The sequence below is a fragment of the Coturnix japonica genome, chromosome 5, assembly GCF_054131305.1.
Source record: "Coturnix japonica strain WE chromosome 5, WE-NBRP24, whole genome shotgun sequence".
NCBI classification, from domain to species: domain Eukaryota; kingdom Metazoa; phylum Chordata; class Aves; order Galliformes; family Phasianidae; genus Coturnix; species Coturnix japonica.
This window is the reverse complement of record NC_140667.1, coordinates 43,105,207-43,122,472: the sequence shown is the minus strand read 5'-3', so window position 1 is coordinate 43,122,472 and position 17,266 is coordinate 43,105,207. Positions and strand designations below refer to the sequence as shown.

At 40.9% G+C, this 17,266-nt stretch overlaps 1 protein-coding gene across 3 annotated transcripts in view; it reads left to right on the top strand.

The window, feature by feature from the left end:
• Window positions 1-17,266, top strand: part of ITPK1 (inositol-tetrakisphosphate 1-kinase) — a 117,845-nt gene that overhangs the window by 52,602 nt on the left and 47,977 nt on the right. For all 3 annotated transcript variants that reach the window (XM_085549394.1, XM_015865245.2, XM_085549393.1), the window contains 2 exons: window positions 5,238-5,363; window positions 12,475-12,592. In XM_085549394.1, coding sequence (XP_085405520.1) covers window positions 12,586-12,592 — 7 coding nt within the window. In that variant the 5' untranslated portion in view covers window positions 5,238-5,363; window positions 12,475-12,585. The remainder of the gene's footprint in view (window positions 1-5,237; window positions 5,364-12,474; window positions 12,593-17,266) is intronic.

Sequence of the window (17,266 nt, the reverse complement as noted above, 5' to 3'; positions counted from 1 at the left end):
GTATTTTCAAACTAAGTTTCCTTCCTGCTTATGAAAGTTCCTCTCTGCTGTGGCAGCTGCTGTTGGTGCTGTTGACAGCTCTGCTGTCAGAGTGAGAGGCAGCAGGAGAGCTGGGGAAGTTCCTCACTGCAGCATTTCCTGTCCAAGATTGCCACTGTAGCATGGTGCTCAGGTTCACAGCACTGGAGAAAGATGGTGAGGAACAGAGAAAACAGATCCTGCTAGAGAGCTTTTGGCTTGTTCTCTGCAGCCTTTGATAGCTGGGATTGCGTTTGTCCTGTGCACTGGGCAGGAGCTGGCGGTTCTGCCTTAGAGGTTTGTGCTCGCTGTTCTCTGGCCCCAGATGCAGCAGTAAGCACTGTGCAGGGACAGCAGAGGTCATTTCCTTGTTTGGCCAGAGAGAGGAGGAGGAACTCTTAAATATTTAAAAGTTTTAATATTTATTTAGTTTGGATATGTAAATATTTGTGGAGGTGCAGAAAGCCTGTATATCGGTGGCAATACCTGTTCTTCATCTTCCAGATAACACAACAAACATCTTTCCTCATCATGATGTTTGTGCTTTGTCACCTTCCATGGGCTTTGGTGTGGAGTCCCACAGACCAGCTGTCCCTGTGTTGCCACACAGCCTGTGAGAGTGACATCATGGCAGAAATGCACAGACATGTCCCTGATTTCTAGCCCAGCGCCTTTCAAAACAGAAGCACTTTATCTCCTGTAATCAGACCATCCTATGTATTCTCATTGCTTTAACTTCTCACAAGGAAAAACAGTGAACTTGACACTACTGATTTTTTGTTTCCTCCTTTCCCTCTCCAAAATTCTTATGATATTTTTAGAGGCTTTCATCTTTGAGATTTTGGGGGAGAGAACAGCAGACTGATAGATCAGCTGTCAGTTTTCAACTTCCTGAAGTCTTGGCTTTCCAACTCATGACAGTTTTTCAGCCTGACTTGTGCATCACTAGTGTGCAGGAAAAGGAAAGAATGGGTTTGAAGGCTTTGTTGTACAAGTGTTCTGATGTACATTATGATAATACATGGAGTAGAAAGTTACCTCAGCAGAAGAAGGTGATCACTAGCCTCAAGGTGTACATTTGGTGGAGTTTAAGAGGCTGAATTAAGTTTGAAATAAATGCTACATGTTTTGGGAACAGTGCAGTGTTAGCAGAATATCTGAATATCAGGCTACAGAAGATGGTATAGAAAACTCCATCTACAGCCCAGGAGTCAGGAAGCGGAGAGGTCACGTCAGGCTGGTGCAGTATATCTGGTTCACAGCAGAATTCAGTGCCAGGAAATGGCTAGATAACCACACAGAGACTTTTGAACTCTGGTTTCTGAAAGTGTCTTGCAGAACATTGATAGATCTCTGTGAGAAGGGGGAGAAAATTCAATGATTTTTTTGCCTTTTGTTGCATTTAATTAAACTTTCTTGTACTTGGAATAAAGTCATGATTTGGTCTTCTGTGCCTACTGAGAAGGCTCAAAACAAACCTAATATCTCTAGTGATTTCTCCTTATCTTCATTCACCTTCTTCAAGTGAAATTTCCATGAGTTTATTTTCCCCTCTGCAACAAATCAGGTTGCTGCAGAGGAATACCTGTAGCTTTTCCAAGCAGGATGTCAAATAAAAACCAAACCAAAGCCAGAACTTAGTGCAGCATTCTGGTGAGTTTGTTTGCCATTTGGAGTCTGGGAACATAATGCTTAAATAAGATACTTTATTTTTGAATAGAAATATACTAAAAGAAAAGATGAAGTTAAGTGGAAATGGAGAAATGTGTTGTAAATTCCCCAGGGATGCAGCAGGGGACACATCTTGTTTTCAGTTTGGAGAGCAGGACGGTATTAAGTCTTCATTTCATTCGAATGATAATGAAAAAGTTATTCTTACAAAAGAGCTTTTAAAAAGTTATCCTGTGAACCAGATCCCGAAATACAGTTGATAGTGGCATGGACTGGAAATTCTGAGTCAAATAAAGGGTACTTGCTTCTTTTTAATCATTTAGATTAATGTTTCGGTTTCATGTTTTGTTTTTGTTGAACCCGATGTTTGCAGTTAGTTTGTTTGTTTGACAATGAGGGAATGCAGTCCGCTTTTTTTCACTTGGACCTAGTTTTATTTTTAAATTCTACTTCTGCAAGTGCATGTTTGCTGGACTGCACTTAGGACCACTGGAGATCAGTGGCGTGCTGTCAGGCATCCATCCCATCCCCATAGTATAAATGGCCTGCCACGGTTCCAGAGAAAAACAACCCCAAAACTTTAAACAAACTGTGCTTAATGGAAATAAACTTTTTTTTTTCTGTTTTTCTTTTTTTGCTGTACTGTGTAATGATTTAGGAAAATGGCTGTGTGCTTGGAGTGGGAAGAGAGGAGCAGAGATGGAACTGTGTGTGCATAACTTGCTTGTTGGTGGATGCTTTGGGGAGACTATGGGGGGGAACTATAAAGTTTCTGTAGCACAGAGTGCTTGTTAGCTCCCAGCCAGCCTTTCAGTTGGAAGGTGAGCAGACTAATGATGAGGACATATATCTTGTGGTTGCTTTCTTCCCTATATGGATTTGTAAGATCTGGAAAGTAGCATGCCTTGTATCTGCTATTTTCCAGCGATAACTTTGATATAGTTTTGATACTGTCTTTCATATCTTTCACCTGATCTCTGCTGGGTTTTGGTGGTAAGTAACAATGGCACAAAACCAATACTCAGCCCAAGTTTTTTCCTAATTCTGTTTTATGAAAAAGCAGAGTAGGTAATACAGACCATAGTGTACTTTGCAGAAGAAAGCGCACCATGGGCATAGTTTCTGTTTCTATTTTTTCATAGTGGTGCAGATAAATCTTTGCTCTCACTTCTGTTGCTATGGCGTTAGTTCTGTTCGAAAACAAACCTTTGGGTAATCATGTCAAATGCAAAGATGTTTGGAGAGAGAGAGATGCTGAAAGAGAGGGGAAGTAGGAGGGCTCAAATTCCAGCTGATGACGAACAATGAATCAGTGTTTGTCTCAGCAGAGGGCCAGCAGAAATTTTGCACTCTACTTTCACTGACTTGTGATTGGGTCCAATACTCCACTTGAAAAGGCCCCTTTTTTTCCCTTCCAAGGTTGGTTTGTTTTTTGTTTTATTTTGTGTTGTTTTTTTTCCTTCCCTTTTTCTTTAACTTCTTTATCCTTGGTATATAAAAGGAAGGTGGAATGCTTCCAAATTCTGCGCGGCTCAGAAATATTTGCTTTCCACAGAGCAGCCCAGAACACAGAGAACTTGTTCTTACAAACAGTTTGATCCTCCAATCCACAAAATGCTGGATCAAATTTTGAAGGTTTGCGTGGCTGAAATGTACCTGCTGCCCTTGCTGAGCCACTTAAGCATTCATTGAACGGCCCAGGAGCAGCTGCTCAAGCGTGCTGCCATTCCTGGATTGTTTTATTCACAAAGCAGGAGGCAGAGAGCTGTTATGGGGCCCTTTTAAACACTTTCTGGTTTGCCTGTGCAAATCTTGATAGGTGTATTTTGTTTATGCGCTCAGAATAATGTGCCCATTGGTTTTAGCTGGCACAATCGTTGCAAGGAAGTTATCTTGCCCAGATGTCTCGTGTTTCTGGGAAACACTGTGCTGAAAATGCCTGCATGTGCCTTGAAGGCTGCTTCTATTCCCGGGTCAAGGCTGAAAGAGAGGACTGTTTTCTTGTATTTTAATGTTTTTTTGCAGATTGAGCTGCAACTGCCATAAGAACGTGGTGGGGTAACCAAACTTCAATGCTTAACTCGCTTCTCACTGTTTTTCAAAGTGGAAGTCTTGAAAATGGATTAATTCATTTCTTTTTTTTTAATTTATTTTTTTTTTTAGTCTTGGCAACTGGGAACCTTCTGACCCAGTTAAATGGATCCATTGTTTCACCGTGTCCTTCCAGATGTGATAGATGAAAAATAAAAGCTCAGGAAAAGTAGTTGGGTCATCTGACATTTCTTTTAAGGCTATTATCTAATTTTCTGGGACTGTTCTTGCAATAGATCCTCTCCTTCCCCATCCTTAGCTAAGCTGCATTTCACTTCATTTTGTCTTGATTCTGCAGACACTTCTGTCTGCATTCAGTTGTCTTTCTGCACTACTCAGTGGAATTGAAATACAGGTTCAGCACAGCCACCCTCTTGCAGGCTGCTCACCCTCAGCTCATGGCCCACTAAGCATCCCCATTGGCTCTGTTTGTCCTTGCCTGTATGTCACCTTTGCATATGGGGAGCCTCTGCTGCTCACATGAAAGAGGAGGCTGTTGCTCTCCTCTGAAGATGTGCCTTATTTTCTAGTTGCATTAGGATCTATGTGAGTACTTCAAAGATGGTACCAGAGTCTCAGCCTGTAGCTGGCAGCAGTAGCAGATTGTATTATGCAAGCAGAAATGGGCTGTGTTGGAAAGAACAGTTGTCATGTCCCAGTTTGACTCCATTTATTTTGCTCAAGCCTAGCCCCGGTCAGAGTGCCTGTAGAGGAAAACCAGTACAACTGTACAGGGGTCAGTGAGATTAGCAACTAGCTTATAATTATAAGGCTACAAAGTTTCTATTGCTTTCGTTTTACTTGTGGTTGTACTCTGTCCATCCTGTCTCGTTGCCTTCCTCAAATCATGGTATGGGAAAGCATGTAAGGCAAAGTCCAAGGCAATGAGGTGGTGAAGACCAAGCTCAGTGCTCCTCAAACACTGTCTTGGTTCTGGGGACCCAGCCCTGTGACACACTGCCACTAATGTTGTGTCAGCCACGCTGTCTGGAGCTGAGTTTCTGCTGACCCCATCCTCAGTGTGTTTCCCCTACCAGCATTTATTTTCCTTTTATTACTGGTGATAATTTTTGTTGGGTTAATATTTTTGCATTGCATATACATGTAAGTACAGGGAGGACAGCAAAGAAGGAAATACTGTCTCAAGGAGGAGAAGAAGCACAGAAAGACATTTGGAGGAGGGGTGCTTGGCAACAATTTCACTGCCTTATCATGGAATTAGGTGTACACTGCTGAGAAATAGATATCTGAGTAAAGCTTCCTGGCAGCCAATGAAATGTCAGTTTTCAGGGATTTGGATAACATGTCAAAATAAAGGTAGTGTGTTAAGCAAATGCCTGGTGTGATGGCAGCACCTTGGGCAGTGAGCCCCACATCCTCCATATACTAAGAATACATCTTCCATATACAGATACATATACTGGTACTGAGAAGTTTTCTCTTGTTTTTTTTTCCAGCTTGATCTCACCAAACCCATTGAAGACCAGGGCCCCTTGGACGTGATCATACATAAACTGACAGATGTCATCCTTGAAGCAGACCAGAATGACAGCCAGTCACTGGAGTTGGTACAGAGGTTCCAGGTATGTGGTTCTTCCGTAGCCCTTCTGCATTTCAAGCAAGAGGATGGTCTTGATGCAGCAACTTCAATCTGTTCTCTGTGCGGTTGGTGATGTTTGGTGAAAAGAGGTCTCTGGCACACTGCTGCCCAGCACTAGAGTACAGAAAAGACCATTTTGTCAGTCTAAAATGAACTTTCACCTCTGTTTGTATTCTGCATGATAAGTTTAATAACAACTGGTTTCCCACCAAATGTTCAAATATTATTTCAAGAACACTAGTGTAGTCAACAAAGAACAGGTGCTTCCTTTATATCTCTGTCTCTCTATGACAGAAGGTACTAAAATAATTTGACCCAATCCTGTCCATTCTTCCCGCTTATTGGAATGCTAAATTCTGTAACATCAAGGCTAGTTTCTGTATTTTCATCCTCTGATAGCATCCTGATTTGCTTTTTTTTCCTTATTTTTTTCTTCCAAGTTAACATTTTTAAGTCAGAAATCTGCAGGGCACAGTGGGACAGAGGACTGTTTTCCCAGTTAATTCATGTCATAGTTTGAATGATGCTGCGTTTATCATTTTAAAAGGTGATGTTTCTGATGGATAGTTTTGATCAAAGCCGCCACGTTCTTTTTCACAGAGAAGTTGAGTAAGATATTTCCTGAAATTTATGAAACGTGCCTATGTCAGGTGGAAAAAACAATTCAGACAAATTCTGCAGTTTTCACAACTTTGCTGTCTTGAGAAATCACATGCTGTTCTTAATGGAGAAAATATTCTCTTTGTTTAGTTAGAAAACAACTCTGCTTCCTCCCACCTGTCTGTTTTTCAGCCTCACACAGGAGATACAGTTTGACTTTGTGAGTCTGGCCCTCTGATAACAGCTCTCTGAGGAATATATGACTATTCATCACTGAGTACTTAGGGCACCCACATCCCTCAGCACTTGAAATTTCAAATGCCCAAAGTAGGATATGAAGAGGTGAACTTCAGGGACCTTCTGCTAAAGCTCACAGTCTTTCCCTCTTTCCTACATTAACTAATTTGCCTTCATAATAGGCACATTGTGTTGATGGGGAAAAATATTGCCCAAAGAGGGAAAAGGACTCGTGTATTGAGTTGCTCACAGCTGTGTAAAACTTGAGATTCCTGATTCCCGATCCTTACTTTGTTGGTTGCATTCCTGAAGGTCTCAGTTTGAGCAGGGCTCAGAGAGCTCATCTCTGTGTAATGCTGTGCTGCCTCCTTTGTCCCCTGCAGAACATGTTGAGAGGGAATTCATGAAAGCATTTGAGAACTGAGTGTAGCAATACAATTAGTATCTGAAACACGTTTCTTTTATTACTGAGCAAGAAATCATCAGTGGTTATTGAATATTTTTATAAGAATTTTATCTAGTCAATTTACTGTATTTAATTACTGAAGGTCATAAAATGTTCCTTTTTCAAATATCTAAGTGGGGTATTAAGAAGCACTGCGAAGTATGGAGGACATATTTTCCTAAAGCTGCAGTTAACCACCCATGTGAAGTTCAGTATGAAATGGGGCAGAGCACTTCACAACAGGAGCCTTGGCTGAGAACTTAGTGGGTTCTTTTTGGTGTGGCAGCTGCTGCACGAATGGAATGCTATTAGAGGTAAAATGACCCACTAAAGCCAAATGCCTTGTCCTGAGAAATTTCTTAAAGTAATCACAATGTACCTTGGTGTTATTCTGTGTATCTTTTTTAGTACTTAAATTAGTCTGTTATTTTTGTGTAGGTTAAGTATTGAAGCCTTGTTTTTAAACCTGCTTCAGTTAGAAAATCTCAGTGAAAATGTTTTTTTAATCTAATGAGTCTGTGGGATAGATTCTGAGATTGGTGAGAGATAAGTGCTATATATTTATGTTTATTCTTTGGTTCAGAGACTTATTGCATCTTTTTTGATGTGATAAGTACCCTGTGGATAGAGAGTATTGTCTTGTACCAGTCTCCTCTACAGGTGATTTGTGTTCATGCATTAAGGGCTCCTCTAACCTTTCATCTTCATTTCATATCACTGGTGATGATGATGTTAGTCTCTTTTGGACACTTTGCCTAATTCCAATTTAGCATTGCTGTGCTTGCAATGGCAAGTTTTGGCTAAGCATGCTCTAGAATGGCTGCTGGCTGCTGCAGGGTTGCAGTAAGAAACTAGCATTGTTCTTACAAACTGCTTGGATACAGCTGGCCTTCAAGGGCTTCAAAGTTAGCAATATTAAATTTAACCACAAATGACAATAATAAAAAAGCCAAGAATGTTAGAGCAGAACTTGATGTTCTTTCTTCTGTTTCTGTCATTAGTCCTTGGTTGTTCAGTAAACAGTTATCTAGTGTATTTATTTTTTGAGAATGCCATCTTCCTGCAAAGAAGAATAATGTAATACCTGGAGAATTAGAAAGGAATTCTGGGATGTATGTTCAGTCCACAGTTTCATTGTGTGATCTAGATCATCTCATTAGCTTCCCTAAGTTATAAATTAAAGAAAATGTTATTAACTCCTTCTTGAGATTAATGAAGAGCTGATAGTGCGAATAATGTGTTCCCTTATTGCTGAACTTGATCTGACTAAATCAATCTAAAATTCGATATGCTAATTATCCTGCTATGGAACATAAATTTAACATTGAGATGAAACCTGGCATTTGGCTTATTAGTGGCTCTGTGAAGCGGTCTTTCAGGAAGTGGAAAGCAAGAGCTCCTTGACCACAGAAGGAGGAGCAGTCTGCCAGGCTGCATTTCTGACCTTTGGATGAATAAATTGTTTCAGAGCTGTACTGTAGAAGCCTTGACCATCTCTTCTGCAAAAGCTTAGGAGGAAGCTGGGTCTGTGTGCCTGCTCTCTGTGGGCTGTGACAGACACTTGCAGTCTGGTGCTGAATGCTAGCAGACTGGGAAGCCTCTTTGCATGCCAGTTTTATCTGCTGTTTAATAACTGTTCTCAATTGCATCGTAAAAAATTATTGTTACAGCAGACTCTCAAAATGGTGAGGAGGAGTTGTCTGCTGCTTATAATGGTCTTTTAACTGGAGAAGACCTTTTGGACTGAGCCTTCTGAGGTCTTTGTGCTATTTGGATGTGGTCTGGACTACAGCTCCTCCTGAGAGCATTGGCAGCTGCTTAGTGATCTCCTCTAAAGCCAAAATGAAGACCATGTGCAGCACCTAGTGATTTGTGTGAAGGACCAACAGAGAAATTTTTCCATTTGCTTCTCAAGATACATCAGCCCTTACTTTAGAGAATGTGGAGTCTCCTTTCCTACCCGCAACAACACTGGGCTGAGCTGATTGGATATGATTTATTTGTCATATAATAAAAAAAAACCAAACAAACAAAAAAATCACAAAGCATCATAACATTTAAGTCCATGGCATTTCCTTCTTGACCAGAGGAACATGAGAGAGAAGTCAGGTGTGAAGGGTACCCAAGGCACCCTTTCACTTGCTGCTGTTCTAGTTCCTGTCATCCTGGTAAGAAAGAGAAGCAAGCAAATCCAATTCCTGCTCCCTAAATACAGCTTAAGGCTTTGAAAGTCAAATATGTTTGGCTGGTATAAGCCACTGCTGACTAGGAAAGTTTGTTAAGCTCTGATTTTAGCAAAATACACTCTGAATAGCTAGCTGCCTGTCATAGCTATACAGGGGCTTGTGTACCTTTATTCATTGCAGCTCCTTCTGTCTGTTCCATTCAAATTGATGGCCTTAAGTGATGGGAAATCAATAGAATTGTTAATTTGTCTTTCAGAGCTTTTTTGAGCAGTTTCTCTTTGCATCAGCCTTCTTGAAAAGATGCCACAAATAGTTTTATTCCTAGGCCTGTGCAGTCAGGTTGATGAAAATTGAAAACGTTCCTTATTCTGCACTTCATCCTCCCCACCCCCACCTATGTTTAACTTATGGATCTCCTACTCTGAAGCTGTCTAGGAAGAGTTCTGCTGGCTCTTCTCGGCTTGGGACTGGGATGAAGGGAAATAAGGGAAATGTTTTGGAAGGTGAAAAATTAGGCTTTGTTCATGCTGCACTGATTGCTTTCATCAGATTTCTCACTTTCAGAAAGGTGATTTGGGTCCATATTCATGGAGATGAGGAGGTGATGCTGTGGGTTTCTTTGTGTTTTTTGGTATATTTTTTTCTTCTTAACATACTGTCCCATTCTGTTCCTAATTACCAGCTTTATACTCTGAAAATACGTACAAGTTTAAAATTTCTTTTTACACTTTCTGCTGAAAAGGGCAAGTAAAAGATCAAAGGAAATATTCAAAGCTCAGTAGTTTTTTCCTTACTGGTGGGACAGGATAAGACACAATAGTTAAAATAATCTATTTGCACGTGAATTCACAGGCCAGTGCCTGTGTTCTTCCCGTTTGAAAAGCGGTCTCTCTTATACTGGTGTTGGAAGAGCCTTATAATAAGGCAAAATTAACTAAAAATCTCTCATCCAAGAGCCGACTGGAGTGGGAAAGCTTCCTGAGGATAGGTATTTGCAAGATAAAGCTGTGGGGAATTCTTGATGGAGAACCAGGAATGCTGAGAGCTCAGAAATTTGCCTTCAGTTGTAGCACAAATAGAAGAAGAACAGATGAAGTGTCTGCCCACTGCTCAGCGCTGCCACCAGCATCCTTCCCAACCACTGCAGGGATCTCATAGGTTTAAAAAGACAGACACTTTTGGGATCGGTATTTGCTGAAGCTCTACCTTGCCTATATCTTTCCTTCTGGAAGGTGTCCATGCACAGAGGGCACCACAGCCCAAGACAACAGAAAGGGCTTTTATATTTTAAGTCTGAATCTGATTCAAGGTCATTAGATGAATTATGTTTCTGTCTCTACATGTTTTCCTCTTGGAAAAAAATCCATTTGTTGTTATAAGCAGTTATCTCCATGTTTCTATACACAGGAAAACACAAATCCAAACACTATCACTGTTTCATTTGCTGACATTTTTATATGCAGGTTTTGTTTAACATTAAACAAAGGGTCATTGAAGTTTTATTACTTAGTAATAAAGTCAAGTCAATGAGTCAGTGAGTATTTCTTATCATCTGATGACCTAATATTTGCAGTAGATACTGTATCAACTTTCTGTTAAAATATTAAAATTCTTTTTAGGAGTTACCTTTTTGGGTAAAATGACAATCTGTTGTATTCTGGTCTGTGTGTTTGCTTCTCAAGAAGGGCTTTTAAATAGCTGGTTATATCAAGAGCTATTTAATAGGAACATGAAATACTTTGTGTCCCTTTGATTTCAAGTTTCACTGCTGGCCTTCTGCCAGTAGCAGTGCTGGTATAGGGCATTACTGAATACCAAGCCTGGAATACAAACAAAGGAAGATCTGCTAAAAGTCCTGTTTTTTTCTTGTTTGCATTTATTGTATCAAAGATTAGAAAGAGGAAAACATAAACATTGTCTGGGTCAAGCTGAACTGCAGCGCAGGGACGGAGACTTTTAAAAGTACTGCAGGAAAGTCTAAATATCCAACAGATTGGTGTCTGGGTTGTTGAAGTCTGAAGTTGGATACCAGTCGTTGGTAAATCCGACAAAGGAAAGCATGGAATTGTTTTGTTGGAATGACAAAGGAGAATTGAATGGTGAAGGTTGGTAGGTTGTGCTCTCCTGAAGGCTGTCTTTTGGATTCAGGCATCCTCCTTTTGTAGCTGTTCCATTTTCAAGTTCATATTTGTAATAGCTCATCCATTTTTTTTTCTCAGTAAGGGAAGGTTGTATTCAGTCTCCTGTGTGCATTTGAAGGGGTTGTCTTCTTAACACTCTAAAGTCCCACAGGCTCTAAATGGCTTCTGGGAAACCCCCCGTGCTTGGTGGTTATTTTGTGTTTGCCTTGCAAAGCTCTTGGAGTCTCAATGAGGCAGCAAGATGAGCAGTCAGTCACTGGAAAGTCAGCTGAGATGCTTATTGCTATTGAAGCCTTGCCTGGTGTAGAATTGCCTCAGGATCAGACCTTCGTTCCTGTTATACTTCATTATGCTGAGTCAAGCTTAGTTCTTGGATCATCTTCTAATATGATTTAGAGCTATTATCGTTATAAATGAAGTGCCTTGGAGTTCCTTATGGAAAGCATTGAAAAAACAGAGCTCCTTCTAGAAATACATTGACTAATTTGAGCCAAACTAGTGCGGACTGTACCTGAGTGCAGAACAGTAAGAGTAGTCATTAACAGCAAGAGACCATCAGGTAGATTTGGAAGCTGCACAAGGAATGGAGAGAGCCAAAAATAATTTCCTCCTTGTAGGGCAGTGAAGGAGGTGGAAGCCAAAGGGAGGAGGAATGTATGTGTGTGGTGAGTGATCAGTACATACAGAGTGGGCCTAGATGGACATATGCTCAACATGGAACTAGCATGGTCAGGGTGGAGGGGCTGTCACCACGTTACTTAAGGAAGAACTGATGCACCATGAGAAGCAGTGGATGTGTGGTACTTGCAGGAGCACTTACCATGTGCTGATATGAACAAATTTAAATAAGTGAATGGAAATGTGAAATGGCTTTTGGAAGTTGGATTAAAGACAGGCAGATGCTACTTTGGAGGTGTTTGTCCTAGTTTGAATGAAGACAGATTCTTGTTTACCCATTTACTTTAATTCCAGCCCTTATCAACCAGCTCTCAACACAGCATTCAGAACAGCTAGAGGACAGTTTTAATAGCAGCATTAGGGATCCCAAATGTAGTTCTGAGCTTAGCTCAGGCAGTTGTGATGTTCATGTGTAGTAATTCAGTGCAGGACTGACCCCAAGATAGCAGTGTGTCATCTTTCTTCTTCTAATTGCTTTTCTCTGCCCTGCTCACAGCTGTTACTGTGGCACTTTGCCACGGGCTCATTTCTGAGCTGATGGGGCTGCAGCACAGGTTTCACCACTGATGGTGAGTCCACAGGAGGAATGTGCCATCCTGAAGCAGTTAGCTGTCACATTTATTTCTGTTTCAAATGTCAGCATCAGTCTGTCTCGTCACATTGCCAGTATCTGTCTGCCTCCTGTAAAAGAAAGGTTGGATGTTGACTGAGGTTTTAAACTTTGTTCTCTTTCCCATCTCACTATTTTCCACGCTCTTCAGCCAACCTAATGCCTTTTTTTTTTATTTCTTCATATTTGTTTTGCAGGAGTATATTGATGCTCATCCAGAAACCATTATCCTGGACCCGCTTCCAGCTATTCGTACACTTCTGGACCGATCCAAGTCTTATGAGCTCATTCGACAAATAGAGGCATACATGCAAGGTAGGCCAGTCACCTGCTGTCCCAGAAGGCTTTCTGTTGTGATGTGTAGGGAAGGAAGCAGCTGGCTTCTGGAGACTGGCTGTGAGGTTTCCAGTAGAGGCTTTGGGCCCGTCTTAATTCACTCTCTCCGTGGGAGCACAAACACTGAAGGATTGTGGTGGCATGGCATTGCACTCTGGACCCCAATGCTCATCTCTTTCAAAGCATGTGAAGGAGGTTTTCCGTCTGGTTAAAAATATGATATGGGCTTAAAGGGGACTGTTTTTACTACAGTGCTCACAGAAATCTTCAGAAAAATGTTTTCTTTCTGTGTGTGTTGGTAAGTTGAGATGTCTCTACAAACTTAACAGCCTGACATAAGAATCCCGAGGCTTGAACTGGGAGATTTGTGGAAGAAGAAAAACATGTTTTTAAAGAACTGAAAAAAATTAAGTTGTTAATAGAGCTAAAATGCTTGAGAAATGCTGGAAGCGTGTTGCACAGATTAATTGCTAGGAAGAAGCATAAATGCCCTGCTGGTGTTGGCTTGCTACCTGACATACAGTTGCCTTTAATTGGACTGGATTGGATTGAATTCCTGTATTTGGAAGTCCTGCTTCTTAAATTTGAATAATTCTAATATCTTTCTGTGTTAACTGTTTCGTTCCCTTTTTACTTCTTTTATTGCCATTTTCTTGGCTTTTCTGAGTAGTTTTTGAGAAGCTTTAGAAGTAAAGCTGTTCCTTACATTAGCTGACTACATTGCAGGGAAATCGCATTTTTGAACTATGTCCTAATGTGGCATTATTGCAGTTTTCTTTATGATTGTGTTATTACTATTTCATGGGCGTAAAGAAACTCATCAAGTTGCATTATTATAATTTGGGGTTTTATTGACATAATGTTTGCATCTGACCTACCTGGCCCCATCAGAAGTGTCTATAGGAGCCTCACAAATATATAAAATGTAGACTAATAGAAGCTGTCTCCAGTATGCTTTACAAGAAAATGTTCAATTAGTTTAAAAGGATTTTGGTTTGAAGTGATTATTGTTGTATGTTAATGGGAATGAGTTACTGAGGGAAATCTGTGCTATGAAGATGCGGTTGTTTTTTGTTTTTCTTTTTTCCTAGCAGAGAGATTCAGGGTGGTTTTGTTGCTTATTTGTTTTTTTCCTTAAATTGTTATCAATATTATTGTTCTTCTTTTCTCTATGGTAATATCATGCTCAGGAGAGCATTCTGTTTCAGCAAGGAGTTTGTACGTATTTCAGCCTCCACTGGTCAAACTGAGAGAGGAAAAAGAAAAGAGAGGGAAAACTACAAAGGAAGAAGAAGGAAAAAAGTCGATTTTTATTCGGTTAAAAATGACAGCTTCCAAGAGAAGCTGTTAATAAAATTGAGGAATGAGGCAGGAAAAAGCCTCACCTGTTTTCACAGGCTGTTCTAGTGTTAGGTGAGCTGTGCCCCCAGATCTCCCAGATACAGCTCAGCTTATTTCTTTCTCATCAACAGAAAGATTATGGTACAGACCTTGAACCACCTTTGTGTTTAGCAGGGAAAAATCTCAAAAGAGCTGAATAACTGGCTGACTTCTTGTTCTGGCCCAAGCAGACCAGCTTCTGTATTCCCACATGTAATCATTTGCAGTAAGGGAGACCAAAATAGCTGCATCCCTCTAGACAATGTGGTGGGATTTTTCCCCTCCTAATTTTCACCTGCTAAACTGTGTTTTCTGCTCTGCAGCTGTCATGAAATATCCCAAGGCAGTGAGCACTTAGGAAGCTCAAACAAGAAGTAATACATCTGTAAATAGCATGAGGTCTTTAAAGTCAACCTCTTTAAACAGAGGTTTACACCAGTTAAAGGGAGGATGAACACATGTTCTGGTCACTTGCCTGCATCTTCAGAGATGTCGGATGTTGCTGAGGTGACCATGTTCTGTAGCAGTAGGGCCTGGTATTAGAATAAACAGCTTGATTGTGTAGGTAATTATCATTCAGATATCCAGGTTAATGCCTTTTAATGGTGAATTCTCCATATGGCATGATAAAAGGAATCGCTCTATGAAGTGCCTAAAACTGGCACCTGGACATTGTTAAGCTTTCTGATAGTCCTGCAGGATGCTCTTTATGAAGCCAACCATGAGTTAAACATGAACTTCCAGAGCTGACAGTGTAAGCACTCAGTCCTTACAGGAATATGGGGTTCACAGAGTCATGAAGGTTGGAAAGGACTTTTGAAAATTGCCTAATCCATCCCCCTGCTCAGAGCAGGATCCTCAGGTTCCTTCTGAGCATCCTTCTGCATGCTGTGTATTTGCACAGATGGAGGCTGCATGGCCCTTCTGGGCGACCTACTCCAGGATTACCTTGAACCAAGCACACTAGCATGTAGCTAACAGGGGGTAAAGTGACTTGCAGAAATCCCTTTTTTTTTTTTTCAGTTCAGATAGTAGTATCTCCTTTGGAAGGAAATGGAGCACTCTTCTAAAAATACGCATTCATTTGTGTACAGCTATTTTAGCATTAGTTTTCGTGGTTTCTTTTTTGGAAGAAATAGCCTGATCAGGGCTGAGACTTCCTCCTTTTTTCCTGTTCTCTCTTATTTTGAGTGCAGGGTCAGAGAGAGTCATTCTGAAACCTTCACTTCTAAGTCCTTTGAAAAAAGTTTGCATTCTCTCCTTGTGTCCTACATAGCTGGCAGGTCTATCTTGAAATAAATCACTGAAGAGACTTTTGGTATGGCAGCTGAGTTCTCTTGGCAGTTACATTGCTTTGTTTACTTATCTGTGAAGAATGGCTTCTGATATCAAAGTGCTCCAGAACAGATTCTGTAATGTCTGGTGAAAGATTAGGGACGTTATTTAACAGAAATTTCACTTTTGCAGGGTAGCATGTGGTGGGAGCTGGGTCAGCCTTTTTGAAGCTTCTGTCTCATGAAAGATAACTAGATTCTCTGATGTGGTGTTGAAAAGCTGTAGTCTTACAGCCTCAGAGTTCAAGATCTGACTTTTTAAATCACACTTATAGGTGATAGCAGATAATCACTGTGAGTTGGCTTGGCAACGAAGCCTTTTTATTTTGAAGATGAAAAGCTTTTAACATTCCTGATACATATTACACATAATAATCTAAACAAAAGGCATTAAGATCAAAACTGTGACCCATGTGCTACACTAGGTGTTCTGTCTAGTGCCACGATCTGGGACTCCAGGTTTTCTGCTGGCATGATCTGGGGACCCTTGTGCATCTCCTCCTGACCACATCTGCCTATCTTTTCCCTATCAGTGTCATGTTTTTCTATGCAGAAACCTCTTTTCCAAATATACATGCATATGACTCTTCCATACTTAGTCTGTGATGCCAAGCAACATGTGATGTGTGTTATCCAAAATCATGGGCTGTTGATGAGGAGAAAACTGGGTTCTTGTAGGTCAGCAGCAAAGCAAGTAGAAAGCAACTTTCCATTTTGGAAGTCATGGGGGATGAATACATCTGGAGTGGTGCATACTCAGAACTTCTCAAAATTAGGCCACCCAGTTAAAGTGCCTGAAAATAGCTTTATGTACATAGTTCTGTGTGTTCACCTTTGGAAACTCTGGTCACTGTAGTCTGTGGCCTACTTTAGTTAGTAATTTTGGTTGGACAGGAGGGAGTTAGAATATTCACGTAGGTCAACTTCAGGAACTTTCCTCTATATTTGAAGCTCATAGTAAGTTGAAATGGAATATCTGTTTTTAATCCAGAGGTGCTAAATCACCCACCTGAAACTCACTTGTTTGTTTGGAAACATCACTGAAGCCTCTGAGTTGAGGGCTGATGTTAGCTACTGCGATAACCATGTTCAGGAAGCAAAAATCTTCCTTGTTGATTTTCTCCCAAGAGCACGTGCAAACTGATGTTCATCACCTCACTCCGAGGGTGGTACGTGTTCATGCACTGTGTTTTAATTTGTCTGAAAATTAGAGTACAAGTGTGGAGGGAAGTAATTGGAATGAAATTAATATTCTCTGAAAGAACCTTTTCCAAAGAGCCTCAGCGCACAGCAGCAACGTGTGTGACAGCACTGTGTACTCTGGCTGTCAGCACTTTTGTTACATCTCAGCCCTGCTGCACCAAACTGGAAAGACACTGGGACTTTTGACCCAAGGAGGTGTCAGCTGACATCTTTCTCATAAAAGCTCATTCTTTCATGTCGGAGGTGGTTGACAGGGACAGGGGCATGTTGGTGTTAAAATAAACAAGGCCTGACTTTGAAATTTAAAGTGGACAGCTGCTTCCAAAGAATTAATCCTATCCTGAGATGTAGCAGGAAGAGAAAGGGAAGCGAGAAAGGGAAGCCACAAAGGGAACCTGAAATCTCATCTCTTGTACGGTTGCTTGCTGTTGCTGAGGTAGAAAGAGCAAGAACAAGAGTCAGAAGGAAGAGTGGTAGTGTTAGAAGAGGTTGTTGCATCCTGTTGTAGCCTGTTTGCTGGGCAGGGTACACTTAGAGTATGTCTTAGAACCAGTGATGTTTGTAAAGATATAAGCAACATGTTCAATTGAAGCTCTGTACACCAGGAATGAACCACTGATTCTTAAATCAGAGTGAAATAGACAGAATAGTAGAAATTGTACATATCCCAAATGACATGGGTTGGCCAAGTTGCTCTGGCTGCCTTCAAGTCTTCTGGTCTGCTGGAGTCCTTTGA